The sequence below is a fragment of the Tenrec ecaudatus genome, chromosome 6 (assembly GCF_050624435.1).
Source record: "Tenrec ecaudatus isolate mTenEca1 chromosome 6, mTenEca1.hap1, whole genome shotgun sequence".
Lineage (NCBI taxonomy): Eukaryota > Metazoa > Chordata > Mammalia > Afrosoricida > Tenrecidae > Tenrec > Tenrec ecaudatus.
Genome location: NC_134535.1, coordinates 162,766,437 through 162,782,884, shown reverse-complemented (window position 1 = coordinate 162,782,884; position 16,448 = coordinate 162,766,437). Strand labels below are relative to the sequence as shown.

General features: G+C 42.9%; 1 protein-coding gene across 2 annotated transcripts in view; it reads left to right on the top strand.

The window, feature by feature from the left end:
* RSU1 (Ras suppressor protein 1) overlaps positions 1-16,448 on the top strand; it is a 257,042-nt gene that overhangs the window by 138,126 nt on the left and 102,468 nt on the right. For both annotated transcript variants that reach the window (XM_075552447.1, XM_075552446.1), the window contains one exon: positions 2,743-2,875. In XM_075552447.1, coding sequence (XP_075408562.1) covers positions 2,743-2,875 — 133 coding nt within the window. The remainder of the gene's footprint in view (positions 1-2,742; positions 2,876-16,448) is intronic.

The window sequence follows — 16,448 nt, the reverse complement described above, 5'->3', positions numbered from 1 at the left end:
GCAGGGCTTTGAATGTTTGTGTACTCACATCTAACCAGTCAGATCCATCCTATGACGTGTATCTTTAAAGAAGCCTTTTAAAGATCATATGCGAAGGATGTGGCATGAATGGATGTCATCTGGTCAAGCCCGACTAACAAAAAAGGAGGAAATCTTATGAAGCCTGACATAGAGTTAATAGCAAAGTGGGTTCGAGATGCATGGGAAGACCTTCCAGAAGACATGGTGCCACGTGCCTTCCAGAAATGTGGTATTAGTAATGCTATGGATGACAGTGAAGACTGCGCTTTGTATGAAAATGACAGCAGTGATGGTGATGACGGCGATCTCAGTGAGGACAGCGTCTATGATGACCTCACACCAGCTGAAGCTCTGCATTGGGATACGGATGATGATGAGGAATCCAGTTTTGAAGGATTTTAACTCTTTACATTTTAGCTTGGTTGCTGATTGAGCTCAGGGAATAGTACTCTTAAGGTATCATTGTTGATAACTTATTGTTTTTGTTGAACCCATTCTCCACTTACTGGCTGGTTTACTAATGTTAAATGAGTTGTCCTTTTATTTACATTTTTATTTAAAATAAATATTAAATATATTACCCCACTAATGCCTCAATTTTTAGTAATTTTATTTCCATTTGTTTTGATTATTGAAACTCACCAATAGCTTCTGCATTTTCCACCCTAGGCTTATACTCAAGTCAATCAGTTTTTCTGGTTTCCCAGGTAATAATTAGGTACCTCGGCTTATACTAAGGTTGGCTTATATATCCATAAGAAACATTTATAAACATAACCCCAAAGGGCTTAGTTCTACTCCGAAACACGTGTAGTTGCCTGAGGCAGAATTGGTCCAACAGCAACTGGCTGATTCATTTGTTTGTGTCCGTGCACCCCAAATTCAAACTCACTGCCATGGAGTAGACTCCACCTTCCCGTGATCCTGTAGGTCAGGGCAGAACTGCCAGGTGGGTTCCTGACACTAAATCTCATACAGAAATAGGAAGCCTCGTCGTTCTCCCACGAGCAGCTGATAGGTACCAACTGGTACCGCCCTTGCTGTTAGCAGCCCAACACATAACCCACTACACTACCGGGGCTCCTGGCCGTGAGCCAGGATCTTTAAAATGGGCTTCCTGAGTACAGTACCGCAGACACTCGTGTGTAAGTTGACTTTTTTCAGCACATTTTTTATGCCTTTTTTGGTGGTAAAATTAGGTGCCTTGGCTGATATTCGGGTCGGCTTATACTCGGGTATGGACGGTAGTTTAGAGAGAGGCCTTCACTGAGTCTGCTGCCACACGCATCTCAGTGGCTAAGGTCTCTCTCATTCATAAGTGAAGACGCTAAAGAACTTCTCTGCCCCCCCACACGCATAATGTCTTTTTCACTTAAAAATGTGCATATACACATAAAATAGGGTGGCCTGACCATTAACATAGATAATATCCAGATAAAGCAGTGCCCGTGGGCCTCATTTAAGGAGCCTGTGAGGCAGAATTGACTTGTTGGCAATTTGAGTTTGGTCATTGACTCTGGGGTTTTTGTGACACTGTGATTAGGCATTGGGCTGCTCCCTGAAGGTCACCAGTTCAAACCCACCAGCCACTCCCTGGAAGAACGGTCAAGTTGTTTATTTCTGTAAAGATTAAAGTCACAGAAACCCTGTGTAGGGCTGGACGGCGTTGGGTTGGGTTTGGGGTTTGCCCGATCTATTGATGCTGCTTTCATAAACTCATCCTTGATTGATCATAAATTCTTCCTTGATTGGCAGTTTCATACGATTGCCTCACCAGGTACTGTAGAAAGAATCTCAGATTTGGAGTCAGGGCATATAATCCTTAGATTCATATCTCCACACAGACATTTCTGATCTTACACACGTACTTAGATTTCCCTACATTTCAATCTCCTGACCTAGAATGTGATGCTAATAACTGACCTTAAAGATTGCTGCAGAACTAAGCGATGCTTTCAAAAGACAATTTGTAAACTGATGAGAGCTATATGAATGTTAGTTTCTATCATTATCATGTTAATGAAATTCCTTTAGTCCTGATTCTCAGATGTGCTCATGGCACATAAGTAAAGCAATCATTTGACTCCAGCAATGCGCTTCATTCTTATTTACTTTGGCTTATTATTTTTTGTAACTGGGTTGATCAGATTTGGTAAGCAGTGATACACATTGACTGCCAAGAATTTCAGGGAGTTTTTTTTTTTTACCGTGACTTCTCTCAATCACGAACAAGTCAGTATAGTCTGTGCCACAAACACCTGGAAGGAATAAGGCGTATGAACAATGCCAGGAGCTCTTCCAGGTGGTCTCCTCCTTCACTCCACAACCCATCACCTGATTATTCCTTCTGAATTTCTCAGGCCAGGGTATTGCCCTCTGGAGCCCTGGTGGTGCAGTGGTTACGTGTTGGGCGTCAACTCACATTGTTGGCGGTTTGAAACCACCAGCAGCTCAGAAAGAGTCTGGGTTTTCTACTCCTGTAAACATTTAGTCTCCGAACTGCCTGGCGTCCCTGTGAGTCAACATTGACTGGGTGGCGGCGAGTGGGGGTTACTGTCCTAACATTGTGCACTAGCGGTGCTTTGGGGTAAGCAGTCGAAGAAACGTGAAATCATGTACCTAGAGTAGTGCTATGGTAACTGTCACAGTATATTAGATTTGTGTTGGATGAAATGGCCTTCATCTCTCTCTCTCTCTTTTTTCCCCTCACCATTTTTCCAGGAAACTTAGATTTAACTGGTCAGAAGCAAGTATTCAAAGCCGAGAACAACCCCTGGGTCACTCCAATTGCCGACCAGTTCCAGCTGGGCGTGTCTCATGTTTTTGAATACATCCGTTCTGAGACATACAAGTAGTAAGTCCCCTCTGATTGTTCTAAAATGGCAGCTTCTGGTTTCATAGTATTTGTATAATTGTGCAATTTAACAAATGTATCATATGATGTTGTCATGTTGATGTCAGTTAACTCATAGTCTTTTAAAGTGTTTTATTTAAAATGCATGTGGTAATTATCCCTCATTTACAACATGAAATGGAATCTGCCACTTCTGTTTAGAGCATTTTTAAAATGTTAAACTAGTTGAATATTTGTGGCACTTCAGGAAATTCAATAGACATATTAAGATCAGAACATATTTTTTTTCCTCTTTGAATTCAAAAAAACACAAATGTTACCCACAAAGTTAGACTCCTGAACTAAGCAGTTTATTTGTAAAATCAGTAGAGAATACTAGGAGAGCAACATAGCCCATTCTCTGGACATTTTACTGTAATGATTAGGGTAATGTCAAGTGAAAAGGAAAGACAGGTGAAAGAAAGAGGACTCAGTCAAAGACCCCAAGTCCTGAGTTCAGGAAACTGGGGGTGACCATCCCTGGTGAGTGGATCCCAGCTCAGATGACCCCCATCTGTACAGCGCAGACTGTTCCATAGAGTAAAAGCCTGTCACCTCATCGCCAGGCCTGACTTCCAAAGCATCTCTGGGTGGGTTTGAACCACAAATCCTTGGGTTCAGAGACCAGTACTTACCCATTGTTGCCACCCAGAGAGCCCAAACCATCCCTCCCAAACCAAACTCGCTGCCATGGAGTCGATTCTGACTCACGGTGACCCTATAGAACAGGATAGAATTGCCCTTGTGGGTTTCCCAAACTGTGCCTCTTTATGGGAGTAGAAAGCCTCCCCCTCCCATGGAGAAGACTGTTGGTTTCGAACTGCTGGCCTAATGGTTAGCAGCCCAAACATAACCACCTTGCCACCAGGGCTAAAACTATTCCCCAAATCTTAGGTATGCTTCCTTCTTTCATTTGCAGGTGAGGCGTTAAAGAAATTCTAGCTCCCCCTGCCTGCCACCTATGAATTTACAAAACCTTAGACTACGCTGCACATGAATGCTCTACTAGTCCTAGATTCATTTTTAATTACCAAGTTGTGGGCTGATGGATATATTTTTTTAATCGCTGTAAATCATTATTAGGCAAGACATTGCCATTTTAAGGTGCTCAGGTGGTGCTACCAGGTAAGCCTTGGACTGCCATCTACAAGGTTGTTCAAACCCACTGGATGAGACTGTCAACTCCCCTAGAGAGTTACAGCCTTGGAAACTAGGGCTCCTACAACTGGGAGTCAACTCAATGGCAGTGGAATCTGAGCCACGATCATCGTATGGCATTGAAACTATTTTACAGTCATTTGAATTTGGGAAAGATTCTGGATGGATGTGCTGTGTGGCTTTGGCTGAGTTCACTGATAGCCTACTTGAAAGGGAACACGAGGCAAGTTTTATTCGGTAATGTATTTATTGCAGATGTTCTTATCTCCGCCATTCGCAGCCTGTTGTTGTTTTGAGATTTGAAGTCGTCTTATCAATTTGCCTGTTAGCTTGTGTTTGTGTGTTTGTTTTCCCAGGAAGCATTGTATTCCCTCTTCTTCAGTTCAGTCAACACCAAAGAGGAGCGTTAGCAGAGCCATGGCCTCTGTCTATGGGGCCAGCCAGTGCCTGGTGGCTGCTTCGAGTCCAGCCTGGGGAGCCTCTGCTGGGAGAACATGCTTGACTGAGCATCTCGGAAGGGAGACAATATAGGCTGCATTCTCTGTTTCTGCCCTCTCCTTCCCATTGTACAATCAGAAGGCCAGTGCTGTCAGTTGATTCCAGCTCACAGTGACCCAGGCGGACAGAGGAGACCCGACCCTTATGGTTCCGGAGGCTGTACATCTTGATGGAGACAGATTGCCCCATCTTTCTCCCTTGGAGACACTAATTCACTGCCATCGAGTCAGCGCTGAATTACAGCAACCCCTTGTGGGTTTCCCAGACGCTAATTGTTTACTGGAGGATAAAGTCCCGTCTTTCTGCCCCAGGAGCAGATCACAGCCCAGCTCGGGTTCAAATTACTAACCTTTTGCTTATCAGCCCAGTAGCTATCAAACAGACAGGCTAGAAACCTGGAAAATGAGCCTTAGTGGAATTGTGGTTACGCATTGGGCCGCTAACTGCAAGGCCAGCAGTTCAAAACCACCAGCTGCTCCATGGGAGAAAGACAGAGCTTTCTACTCCCATAAAGAGTTACAGTCTCAGAAAATTACAGGGGCAGTTCTACCCTGTCCTGTAGGGTTGCTATGGATTGGCGCCAACTCAATGGCAGTGAGTTTGTATGAATAAATACATATTTGTGTATCCTCACATAACCCGTGGCCAACTTACATAGTTAAATGCTTTTGTTTTCAACAACCACTTCATAAGTAGAGGACTTTCAGTGCCCTTCCCAAGTGTCTCACAGAAACACTGCTCTAATTAGCAAATATTTGGCCAATTTCGAAAGCTGCAAATATGGTGGCCTCCAGGGAAGGCACTGTGTAGTCATCAGCCTTATGTTTTAAAGTTTTCTTTGGAAATTTTTCCTCTGTGGAAACCTGTAGCTCCTGATTCCCACTGACTTGCTTGATTTTATTTATGGCAGCTACACCTCTTTCTATTAAAAAAAATAAATCCCACCTTGAAAAAAAACAAAGAAAACATCTTTAGACTACCATGAGTGTACTGAAAATGCCAATAAAGCTTCCCCGTTGCCGCTCACCAAACACAAATCCCGTTGCCTCCGTGAGCCTCGTGGAGAGCTTAAGGAAGTGTTCATGATCGCTCGCGACAGTGGGCGCCTCTCCAGGTGACCTTGACGTGCCAGGCGCATCCTCTGAGGCCTCTGGGTCCAGAGCTTCGACAGACAGAGATGATGGATTATCTGCTTCACAGCTCCTAATGGACTTCAGGAGGGGCCACAGACATGGCGTTTGAACCCAAACAGCGAAGTCCGTGTTTAGGAAGAATCACAATGGACTGAGAGGGCTTACCCTGAGGAAGCTGTGCGTTTGTGCTGTTGAGCAGGAGGCAGTGTGGGCAGGTGTGTCAGGTGGCATGTTGAGGTAGAGTTGTCTCCAGTGTTCTCTCGAGTACACAGTGAACATTAATCATGTCCTCTGCAATCCTCATGTGGAGATTGCTCTTTGTGCCTTTCCCATCGTTCCGGCTAAGGGAGCGCATTGGGTGTGACCACTGCATTGCCCATTCTCAGGTCTTTCCTCCGCGAAGGTGAAACCATTTGTTCAGTTGGCTGGTGGCCGACCAGCCTCTGCAAGGCTTAAACCTGTTCCGGAAGTTGTTGAATGCTGCCATCACCCCTTAACTCTTGCTTTGCAGGTGCGCATCTCCTAGTGTGCGGCCTTTGTGATTTCTGCCCGGCAGGATTATGATAGAGCAGTCACTACTTGTTAGGTTTCCAGAAGGGAGATTTCCCCCCGGAGGGCCAGTCAAGTTGAAGTTTGGCTCCTTGACAAGATGCTTTGTGAAAGGGACTAACTCACACTTTTCACATTTCCATCAAGGAAGATGGATAGAAACCACAAGCCATTTTAAAAGCTGACAAGTTAACGCCTAACAAAAGGAGAGGTTTGACAAATGGGAGGCTGCAAATGCGCTGGTGGAGAGAGACATTTGGAAAAGAGGCATCCGTGCCGCAGGCTGCAATTTGCCGAACCCAGCAGTCCTGAAGCCTCCTTTGCAGTGTGGCAGAACTCCGAGGCTGCCTCCCCTTCCTGCCTGTGGCTTTCTGTTCTCTGGGGAGACCTTCCATGCGGCTTGGCAGCTTTCTATTGTAATACTAAATGAAGACTGGCCGGACGGTCAGTCGTGTTCGTTAATGGGAATCTTTTCACAAAGTAATGGTGTAGTGTGTGTGGTGGGCAAAGACAAGAAAAACGCTGGAAATCTGTCTCCACGAGAAACCTAGCGAAATAAGTGATCACGTTTGACTTGGAAGGAAGAATGCTTTTTATCTGCCTGTTGTTGTTTTGCTCAAGTTGTAGAATTAAAACTGGGCGGTGCTGGCTTTGTTTCTGCACCAAGTGCAAACCTGTAACAGGCCATAATGGTCGGACATGGGCTTTATTAAGCAACGGCTATCGCCTTTCCTGGCTGCTGACTCAGTAGTAGAGAAGATCTTGAAATAATTTGACGGGTTTATCCAGTCCACCAAAGACTAGGACACTGCGAATCTAATAGGTGCTCCCATGTATTGTAAGATAGCCCTTTGCAGAAAGAATTTCTAGCTAATGCAAACTCTGTAGACATTATTTTCTGGTAAAGTACAAATGGATACACAGAAGGAGCAGACGGTTTGATAACTGTCTTCAGAAGGATGGGGGAGAGGGTTAACTTTCAGACCTTTGCTGCAGCGAGTAGCTTTTCCAAGGTGACTATCAGTGGACAGAAAAAGGGGATTTTCTCCTTTACATTAATATATCTGAATGTGGCTCAATGTAAGCAGCGGGAAAGCAATTCTCCTTTGTTATAGACCTGAAAATGAAGAACCACTTTTCTTCCTAAAGTTTTGATAAAAAATAGTTATTTTCAAAAGTATGCTCTATATTCTTTCCCTGGTACGTTGTTTTCTTTTTAGATGCTAATATGTATGTGTACATATGTATATATGTGCACACATATATATGTATGTGAATCTATACTATATATATTAGTATTTTGGTTACCTTGTTTTAGAATGTTAATAAGTGTATTAGCACATTTTCTCTATAGACAAAATATGGTTCAAACTTTTGCACCTATATGCATGTGAGTGTGTTGCATTTGACTATGCATGCTACTAGGAAACATAGGAGAGAAAAGGTAAACCCATAAGACAGGCTATCACTTGGGTAATCTTGTAATGTCCACATCTTTAAATGGTAAAGTCTCTTGTAGATCCTTGTAATAAGTATGCCATCCCCTCAAGGAGTTGAAGAAGGTTCAGCCGACTGAGTAAATGTGAGTCAGGACAGACTTTGAACTATTGATCTTTGAATTCATGTCTCTGCTCTCTTGGTGTACAGTTGTGAGCTCTTTATGACCTCAGCGAATTCATACTTTTCACCCTTCATGTACCAGGAAGAATTTAGATTCTGTGAGGAAGTATACCTAACAATTTTCTCTTCCTACTTTTTGATAGGTCACTTAATTTTACATCTAGAAAGGTTTTATCATCGTCCATTTTTTAACTTTAAAAAATAATAGTTTGATTGACATATCTTATACATTTCAATATACCCATTTCCATACAATTCTGTTATTCAAGCCCATCAGGTAGGAGTATCCATTCATCGATGCTATCTGCTCTTCCCCCACCCCCCACCCCCACTGATACCCTCAGGGAACCACCATTCCTGTCACTGTCTCCGAGGGGTCATCCATCTTGACCTTCGTGTACCAAGCGATCCTAAATATACAAATGAACATACGCAAGTCTAACGTGGTGAAAGAGGTGAAACTCATAAAAACCTTATTAGTAAGGGGAGAAAATGTTAAAAGAACTGGAGGACAGTGATGTGTCTCATCAGTGGCATCCCCTTCCCTGGCTCTATCAACCCTTCCACGTGGCCCTTCAGAGAGGGCCTGACCAATCACCTTGCAGGTGAATTTTGGGTCTCCATTGCATCTACACCCATTCACATGGAGTTGGTTGCATGTTTTTTAACTTCCGATACCTCTTCCCACGGCCACATTGGCATTTTCCCCTTTGTCATGGTGTTCTGTCACAAGTTAATGACTGTCACGTTTTCCCGGGACTTTGAAGACCCACTTTCCTCTACTTTGGCAGCTCAAGCACAATGGTTGAGTTGTTTAAGTGGGAAGTGCGGTCCACCTGATACGTCCAGATCTGGGAGTTAGCATCCGGAACATGCTTCCTCTAAATCTGTGAAGGACAGGCAAGTCATCTCAGAGTGTAACCGACAGCTTCAGGAAGCTACCTGGTATTCCAGAAGGCCTCTGATAGATCACATTTTACACATACTGTCGAACACTTTCATTCTGATGTACCGTGGAGACTGCTCCAAACGTGGGAAAAATAAAGCTCATCGCCGTTGAATTTATTGTCAATCACAGTGGCCTTTTGGACAGAAAAGCACCACCACATAGGGTTTCCAAGGCTGCGATTGTTTTTTGAATCATTTTATTGGGGGCTCATACAACTCTTATCACAATCCATACATCCATCCATTGTGTCAAGCACATTTGTGCATTCGTTGCCATCATCATTCTCAAAAAATTTGCTTTCTACTTGAGCCCTTAATATCAGCTCCTCACTTTCCCCACTTCCTTCCTGCTCCCCCTCTCTCATGAACCCTTGATAATTTATAAATTATTATTATTTTGTCATATCTTACACTGTCTGATGTCTCCCGTCACCCACTTTTCTGTTGTTGTCTATCCTCCACGAAGGAGATTATATGTAGATGCCTGTAATTGGTTCCCCCTTTCTACTCCACCTTCCCTCCACCCTCCTGGTATCGCCACTCTCACCACTGGTCCTGAAGGGATCAGCTGGCCTGGATTCCCTCTGTTTCCAGTTCCTGTCTGTACCAGTGTACATGCTCTGGTCTAGCCGGATTTGTGAGGTAGAATAGGGATCATGGTAGTGGGGGGAGGAAGCATTTAAGACCAAAGGAAAGTTGTATGTTCCATTGTTGCTACCCTGCTCCCTGACTGGCTCATCTCCTCCCCACGACCCTTCTGTAAGGGGGTGTCCAGTTAAGGAAACAGACTAGTACCTCTTTCACCTGCTTTGAGCCGCCACCTGTGAAGTAGCATCCCAAGGTTAACCACAGTTCCGCTAGGAGTCCTTAGACTTAGAAGAAGAAAAACCCTTCATTGTCCTACACACATTCTTTTCTGTGCTTGATTTGGTCCTTAAATGGTGACCATGCTCAAGTTTGCCTGAGGATTCCTCAGGGACTCAATAAGATCCACTATTTGTCAGTCTGTTTGCATCTTCTCTAGAGACTAGTTTGTTTACCATGAAAGAGTTTTGAGTAACGGGTGGGGGCCAGGGTTGGAAGGGTATTGTTCTGTCAATGGGGAAAGAGAGAAAGATGTTTATTCTGAACCATGTCCTACAAAAGACTTTAATATATGACTGTAAATAGTAGTTCATGCTTTCCTCTCCCTCTCTCTCTTCTCTCTCCATGACCCCCCCTTGATCGTTAAATATCAAGCTTGCATTCAGCATATTTTATATCCATATATCACTACAGTATCAATTTAAGGTAAATGGAATATAGGTAAGTTGCTTTACTTGACAGAAGGAAAATAAGCACAGATTGGACTAATTCTGTACACCAACAAGATATATTCATCCACTGACACAAAAGAAGAAATTTTGAGTTACATTTTTAGATATTATTCATTTGATATAATCATATTGAACTATTGGCTATTGACTTACAAAATGACATGAAATCAATCAACTCTAAATATTGATAACCTTTATTAACTCCCCATAATCTTAAAGTTCAGTGCTTGATGCTTTCTGTATTGCTGAGTTATTGCCTACATTTGCTGCCTTTATTTGAGAGATAAATTTAAAAGTGGCGCTTTTGTAAACAAACAAACTGTGATTTCTATACTCTTTCTGGCAATATCTTGTTTTATTAGATACTGTCTTCTTGAGCTCTTGTCTCTATTTTGGGTAGACTTTGTGGCAAGGGGATTTGGTAAGAGTTGGCAGTTGAAGGTATTTCAATGTTATCAGGTGCTTTGATTTGGATGGTTATTGTGAAAGAAATTTTATCAAATGAGTTTTCAAGAAGTTAAAAATAGGAGTTATATTCAGGAACATTTGATGCTGCAAATTACTCATCAGGCTCAAGAAAATAATCCTCCACATTATTTTATCTTTTGCTTGTATACTATTTCTTTCTTTTTTTTGGCTTGTATATTATTTCATGCTTCTTTTTAATACTCATATTATAAGATTGTTGTCAAGAAAAAGCATGTTTTCTATTGTAGTCACTAATTTGTAAATAGTCTTATTTGGAGTATCCAACATTCTATTACCTTCCAAATGTACGTGTCTTCTGTTTATGCTTTTGGTGTTTGTTTAGAGATTTAAAGACTGGGGGTTCAATTATTTCACCTAATATCATGGAAAGAACTCTTCCTTCCTTTTTTCTCATGATATTTCATTACTGAAACATCAAAAAAAAATCAGCGTGGTTCATTCCAACACCCAGCAACACCATGTGTGTCGGACAGCACTGTGCCACGTAGGGCTTTCCTGGCTGGCTTTTGGGAGGAAGATCTTTCTTTCAAGGCACCTGTCAGTGAACGCACACCTCCACTGTGAGTTAGCAGCCACAATGCTCACCACTTGTCTGCAAATGCCTAGAAATAGCATTTCCTTTGTATTACTCTGCTCTATCACACCTTCTTGTATTCTTCCACCGGGTGACCGCATACGTGTTTTCTGTTCATTTGCGAATGTGATTCAATGCGTGGGTATACTTTCGCCCACGGCCCTCCCTCCACCCCATGCCGGTCTTTGATGTATGGCTTTCTGAGCGATTCCTCTGGAACATGCGGATTCATTCCTGATAGGCCCCTGTTGCTGGCTCTGGAGCCAGTCATCTTCATTTTACATCTTCTTTGAAGCGTAGTCATGTCAAAGCACCATCTCTTGAGGTCTCCAAGAATAGATCATAGCTGAGGGTCTGAGCAGAAGGTTCTTCTGGAAAGAAGGATGTCCCTCGTGGCCATGCTTGGCTGGATGGTTCGAGTGGGATTGCTGGGCCTAAGAAAAACACTAATCTTTGAACCACATCCTTTTGTTCACAACACTCTTTAAAAGGAACTGAACTCTGGAGGCCTCTGTGCCTCTCAACTCCATCCTGCAGTGGGTCCCCTTCTGGAAATCAGATCCTTCGCATGGGACCTTTCAGGCTGTCTGGGTGTTGCTCCATCTGGTAGGAGTCAGGGATCTCCTGGCCTGTTGGGGGTGCCAGTGTCACAAATACCTGATCAATTTGGATTATAGTGTCAGTGAGCAATATTGAACGTGCCAGGGACTGCCAGAAGAACAAAGAAATCTGCCTTGGAAGAAGGTCCGCCAGACGCTCCTTAGGAGCAAGGATGGTGAGACTTCATCTCACATACTTTGACATGTTATCAGGAGGAACCAGTGTCTGGAACAGGACATCATGCTTGGAAAAGTAGAAGGGAAGCAAAGGAAAAAAGAGGAAGACCCTTGACCAGATGGAAAGACACAGTCTCTGTGCCGATGGACTCACACGTAACTCCGTTGTGAGAATGGCACCAGACGGGGCACTGGTTCAGTCTGTTTCCTAGGAAGTTTCTATGAGCTTGTTCAGTCTGTTTTCTAGGAGGTTGCTATGAGTCTGTTCTGTCTGTTTTCTAGAAGGTCGCTACAAGGCACCTACAACAGGAGCACATCTGGAGCACCCCAACCTTGTCTTAGGATATCTCTGGATAGATGGTTAAGATCAAAACTATTAATAAATAACCCCCTAAAAAACCATTATCCTCCGATTGATTCCAACTCATAGTCAATGTAGAGGACAGAATAGAATGACCCTCAGTAGCAGTTCCAAAATGCATGTAGTTAGGAAGCAGACTGCTGTATCTTTGTACCTTGGAGCTGCAAGTGGGATTGAACCACCAACCTGACCTTTTTATTAGTGGCTTAGTTCTTTAACTCCGACATCGTCCAGGTCTCAGGACATCCAAATCTCTTCTAGTCTAATTACAAGTGGTTTGCTTTCTCAGGGTGGATGCATCAGAAGAGCACATATTTTAATATAAGGCACCCTGGTAAAAAGAAAATGATATAATCTGTCAGGAATTTCTGAGAAAAAAGATGGGAAAAAGGGAATATTTAATGTTTTGGAGGAAAGAAAAGTTCTGAACTGATTGGTTTTCATTATAAAACTAGATTTTAAAAAATCAAAATATGTGATCTGGTTTGTTTTATAGACAGAAAGAAATATACATGTATACATATAAACCACATATATAAGGTGTATTCATTTATACAATGATATGCATATGTATGGATATTCACCAACAGCATAATTAAAATGCATCAAATATTTATGCTGCTGGCACCTCAGCTCACACACACACACACACACACACACATCCTTATGTAAGGAGTCTTCAATAATATATAAAGCACTGTCTGGTAAGCACTGTACTGTTAACGGCAAGGCTCAAACTCACCCCCTGTTCCCAGAGAGAAAGTTAAAGCTGTCCGGCTTCATAAAGATTCCCAGCCTCAGGACCCCTCCACGGGTTGCTATGAATTGGAATTGACTTGATGACAATAGGCTTTGAGATATTTTTATATACACTCACACCTCCCTGTGTGTAAAACTAAACAGATCACATATTTTAATTTTTCATAAATCTAGTTTATCATGAATATCAATCCATTTTTAAAATCATTTTATTTGGGGTTTGTACAGCTCTTATCACAATCCATCCATCCATCTATCCATCCATTGTGTCAAGCACATTTGTACATTGGTTGCCATCTTCACTTTCAAAACATTTTCTTTCTACTTGAGCGCTTGGTATCAACCCCCCCCCTTTTTTTGCCTTTCCCTTCCCCACCCTCCCTCCCTCATGAACTCTTGATAATTTATAAATTATTATTATTTTTCTGTGTCTTAACACTGTCCAGTGTCTCTCTTCACCCACTTTTCTGTTGTCCATTCCCCAGGGAGGGGCTTATATGTAGATCCTTGTGATCCGTTCCCCCTTCCTCCTCCTACTTTCCCTTTCCCCTCCTGGTATCTCTACTCTCATTATTGGTCCTGAGAAGTTTATCTGTTCTGGATTCCCTGTGTTTCCAGCTCTGAACTGTACCAGTGTACATCCTCTGGTCTGGCCGATTTGTAAGGTAGAATTGGGATCATGATAGTGTGGGATGGGGTGGAGGGGGAAGCATTAAAGAACTAGAGGAAAGTTATATGTTTCATCAGTGCTATACTGCAACCTGACTGGCTCATCTCCTCCCTGTGACCCTTCTGTAAGAGGATGTCCAATTATCTACAGATGGGCTTTGGGTCTCTACTCTGTACTCCCTTTCATTCACATTGATATGATTTTTGTTCTGGATCTTTGATGCCTGGATTATCAATCAATTTAAAGCTATTTTTCCTCTATAACATTAAATGTATTAAATATTCCTTATTCCCCTTCTTTTATCCTCAGAACTTTATGACAGATGATGTTCCTGTCTTTATGCCCGAGTGCTTCATATGAAAATAAATACTCCTCCACCCTGAGAAAGCAAACCAGCCAGAAATAGACCAGAAGAGAATCGTGTGTCCTGAAACCTTGATGGTTCAGAGGTTAAAAAACGCAGATGCTAATCAGGGCATCGCGTTGGTGGTTCAAACCCAAGAACCCTGGTGGTGGAGTGGTTCCTCATTGGGCTGGTAATTGCAAGGTCAGCAGTTCAAAACCATCAGCCATTCCACAGGAGCAAGACAGGACTTTCTACTCCAGTAAAGTTACGGTCTCGGAAGCTCACAGGGGCAGTTCTACCCTGTCCTATAGGGTGTCTATGAGTTGGCATTGACTCAATAGCAGTGATTTATATATCTATATATATACACACACATATACATATATACCTATACACAATTATACATACCTATATATACAATTGTATATTTGGTACAAGTATACGTGTGTGTAGCACATTACAGGTCTGTTCTCAGAGATATGCTCTTCGAAATAGCATTGGTCCCAGTTCTGCCAGTGGCAAATGACCTCTCCAAATGAGAGTTCCAGGTCAGATCACTTCCACCAGCCTCTCCCACTTCTCACTTGAGGTTTCAAAGGATTTGCAGAGAAAATTCCACTGTCTTTTCATACCACTGTTTTCATGATCTTTTCTAATTCCCCATGCGTTATTTTCCCAAGGAACACATTTACAGCCTATTTGTTATATTTGAAACTTAGTTTAATTCTTGAAATTGCCATCTTCCCCCCTACCCTAAATCTGGATTTATTTTATTGACTTTCTCCATTTTTTTAAAGCAATGGAAGACAATGATGACCCTGCATATAAATTGTTCCAGGAAAATGGAAACAAGATAAAATTACCAGATCAACCTTTTTATTCTATATTTTATGGACTATCTAATATATGTTTGGCAGTAACTTATTCTTATACATGAATTCCTGACACTTTTGATTCTTCAGAATTATTAATCAGTATAGTCAGCACCAGAGCAATTTTATGAGACTTACCAGTCATCAAAAATTTATTACCAGATAAATCAAAGAAACAACGAGCATCTTAATAGGGTAGAGAAAGTGGCATGCAAAGGATCACTTAAGACGGCTTGTTGTCGGTTTGCGTGCTCTATTTACAACCAAGATCAGATAACTTACTCATAATTTCGTGCGAAGAGCCAGCAGGGCGATGGTTATCTTTTAAGGTAACACCTTTTCTCTTTGTTTATATCCACCAGCATATTGTGCGTTGGTCTAGCTGTACAATTGGAAATGCTCCGTCTACAGAGGCAGGAAACATCATTTTCCAATGCTAAGCTTACAGCATTTATTTTGAAACGTTATCTACATTTTCTTTGGCATTTCATTATGATTGTCATCCACATTGAAGAATTATTGAGCTTGGTCTTTTCCTCTGGGGCAAGGCTGCTAAACTGGAGCTCTTTGAGAGGGCGGGGGATTGTGGGATACAAATGGCCTTTGCTGGAGGCAGGCTCCGTGTACTTTCTGACAAATATGAGAAGCAGGCTTCCTTCCACTGTCTTCTTGGTCCTGTTTTAGACACGGACCGTAGCGTTAGAGCCTTGTGTCTTTTGTTATGTGAGGCGAACTCCTTGGGGGAGAAACTGTTGTTACTGTCATGTCCTTTCCCCCATCATCCCAGCTCTGTCTTGGAAGACAGGCCTGCTGAGCTAATTCTGAACCTGGACCAGGGAAACCCCGTGATTCACAGTGGTCTGATCTGCCCCCTACGGCAGGGATGGGACCGGACTGGCTAGCACGAGGTTCCGGTGTGCTTGAAGTCCCCGCATGAGTCAGGGCCCAACTCTGTGGCAGCCAGGTCATGACCACTCTGTCTTGTGTGCACCGGTATCTCACCACTGCCCAGGGCAGGAGTGATGGCTGCCGGCCAAGCGGAAGTTGAACTAGCACTTCCGTCTCCACTCAGGTTGATGGGAATGGGCCCAGGCAGACAGGTGGGTTGCCTCCCAGCAGAAATATAACCTCCTATCTATCACATGTCTTCATGCACACCATATTCTGGGCATGGAATGTTCTCCCCACCCCCACCCCCATCGCACCCCCACCTTGACCTGTTAACTGCTCTTTTTTTCCCCAAGATTAGCATATCGTTACTTCAGAGCTGTATTCTCCCCAACGTTTTCCTATTTCCCGTTACTCTTAGGTCCCCTTTAAAAAATCTTTTTATAGGGCGCTCATACACCTCTTATCACCATCCATCCTTTGTGTCCAGAACTCTTGTACATTTGTGCCATCATCATTTTCAATCTTAGGTCCCTTTTATCACCTGTCTCCAGAGTCTTTACTTTCCCCTTGTAGC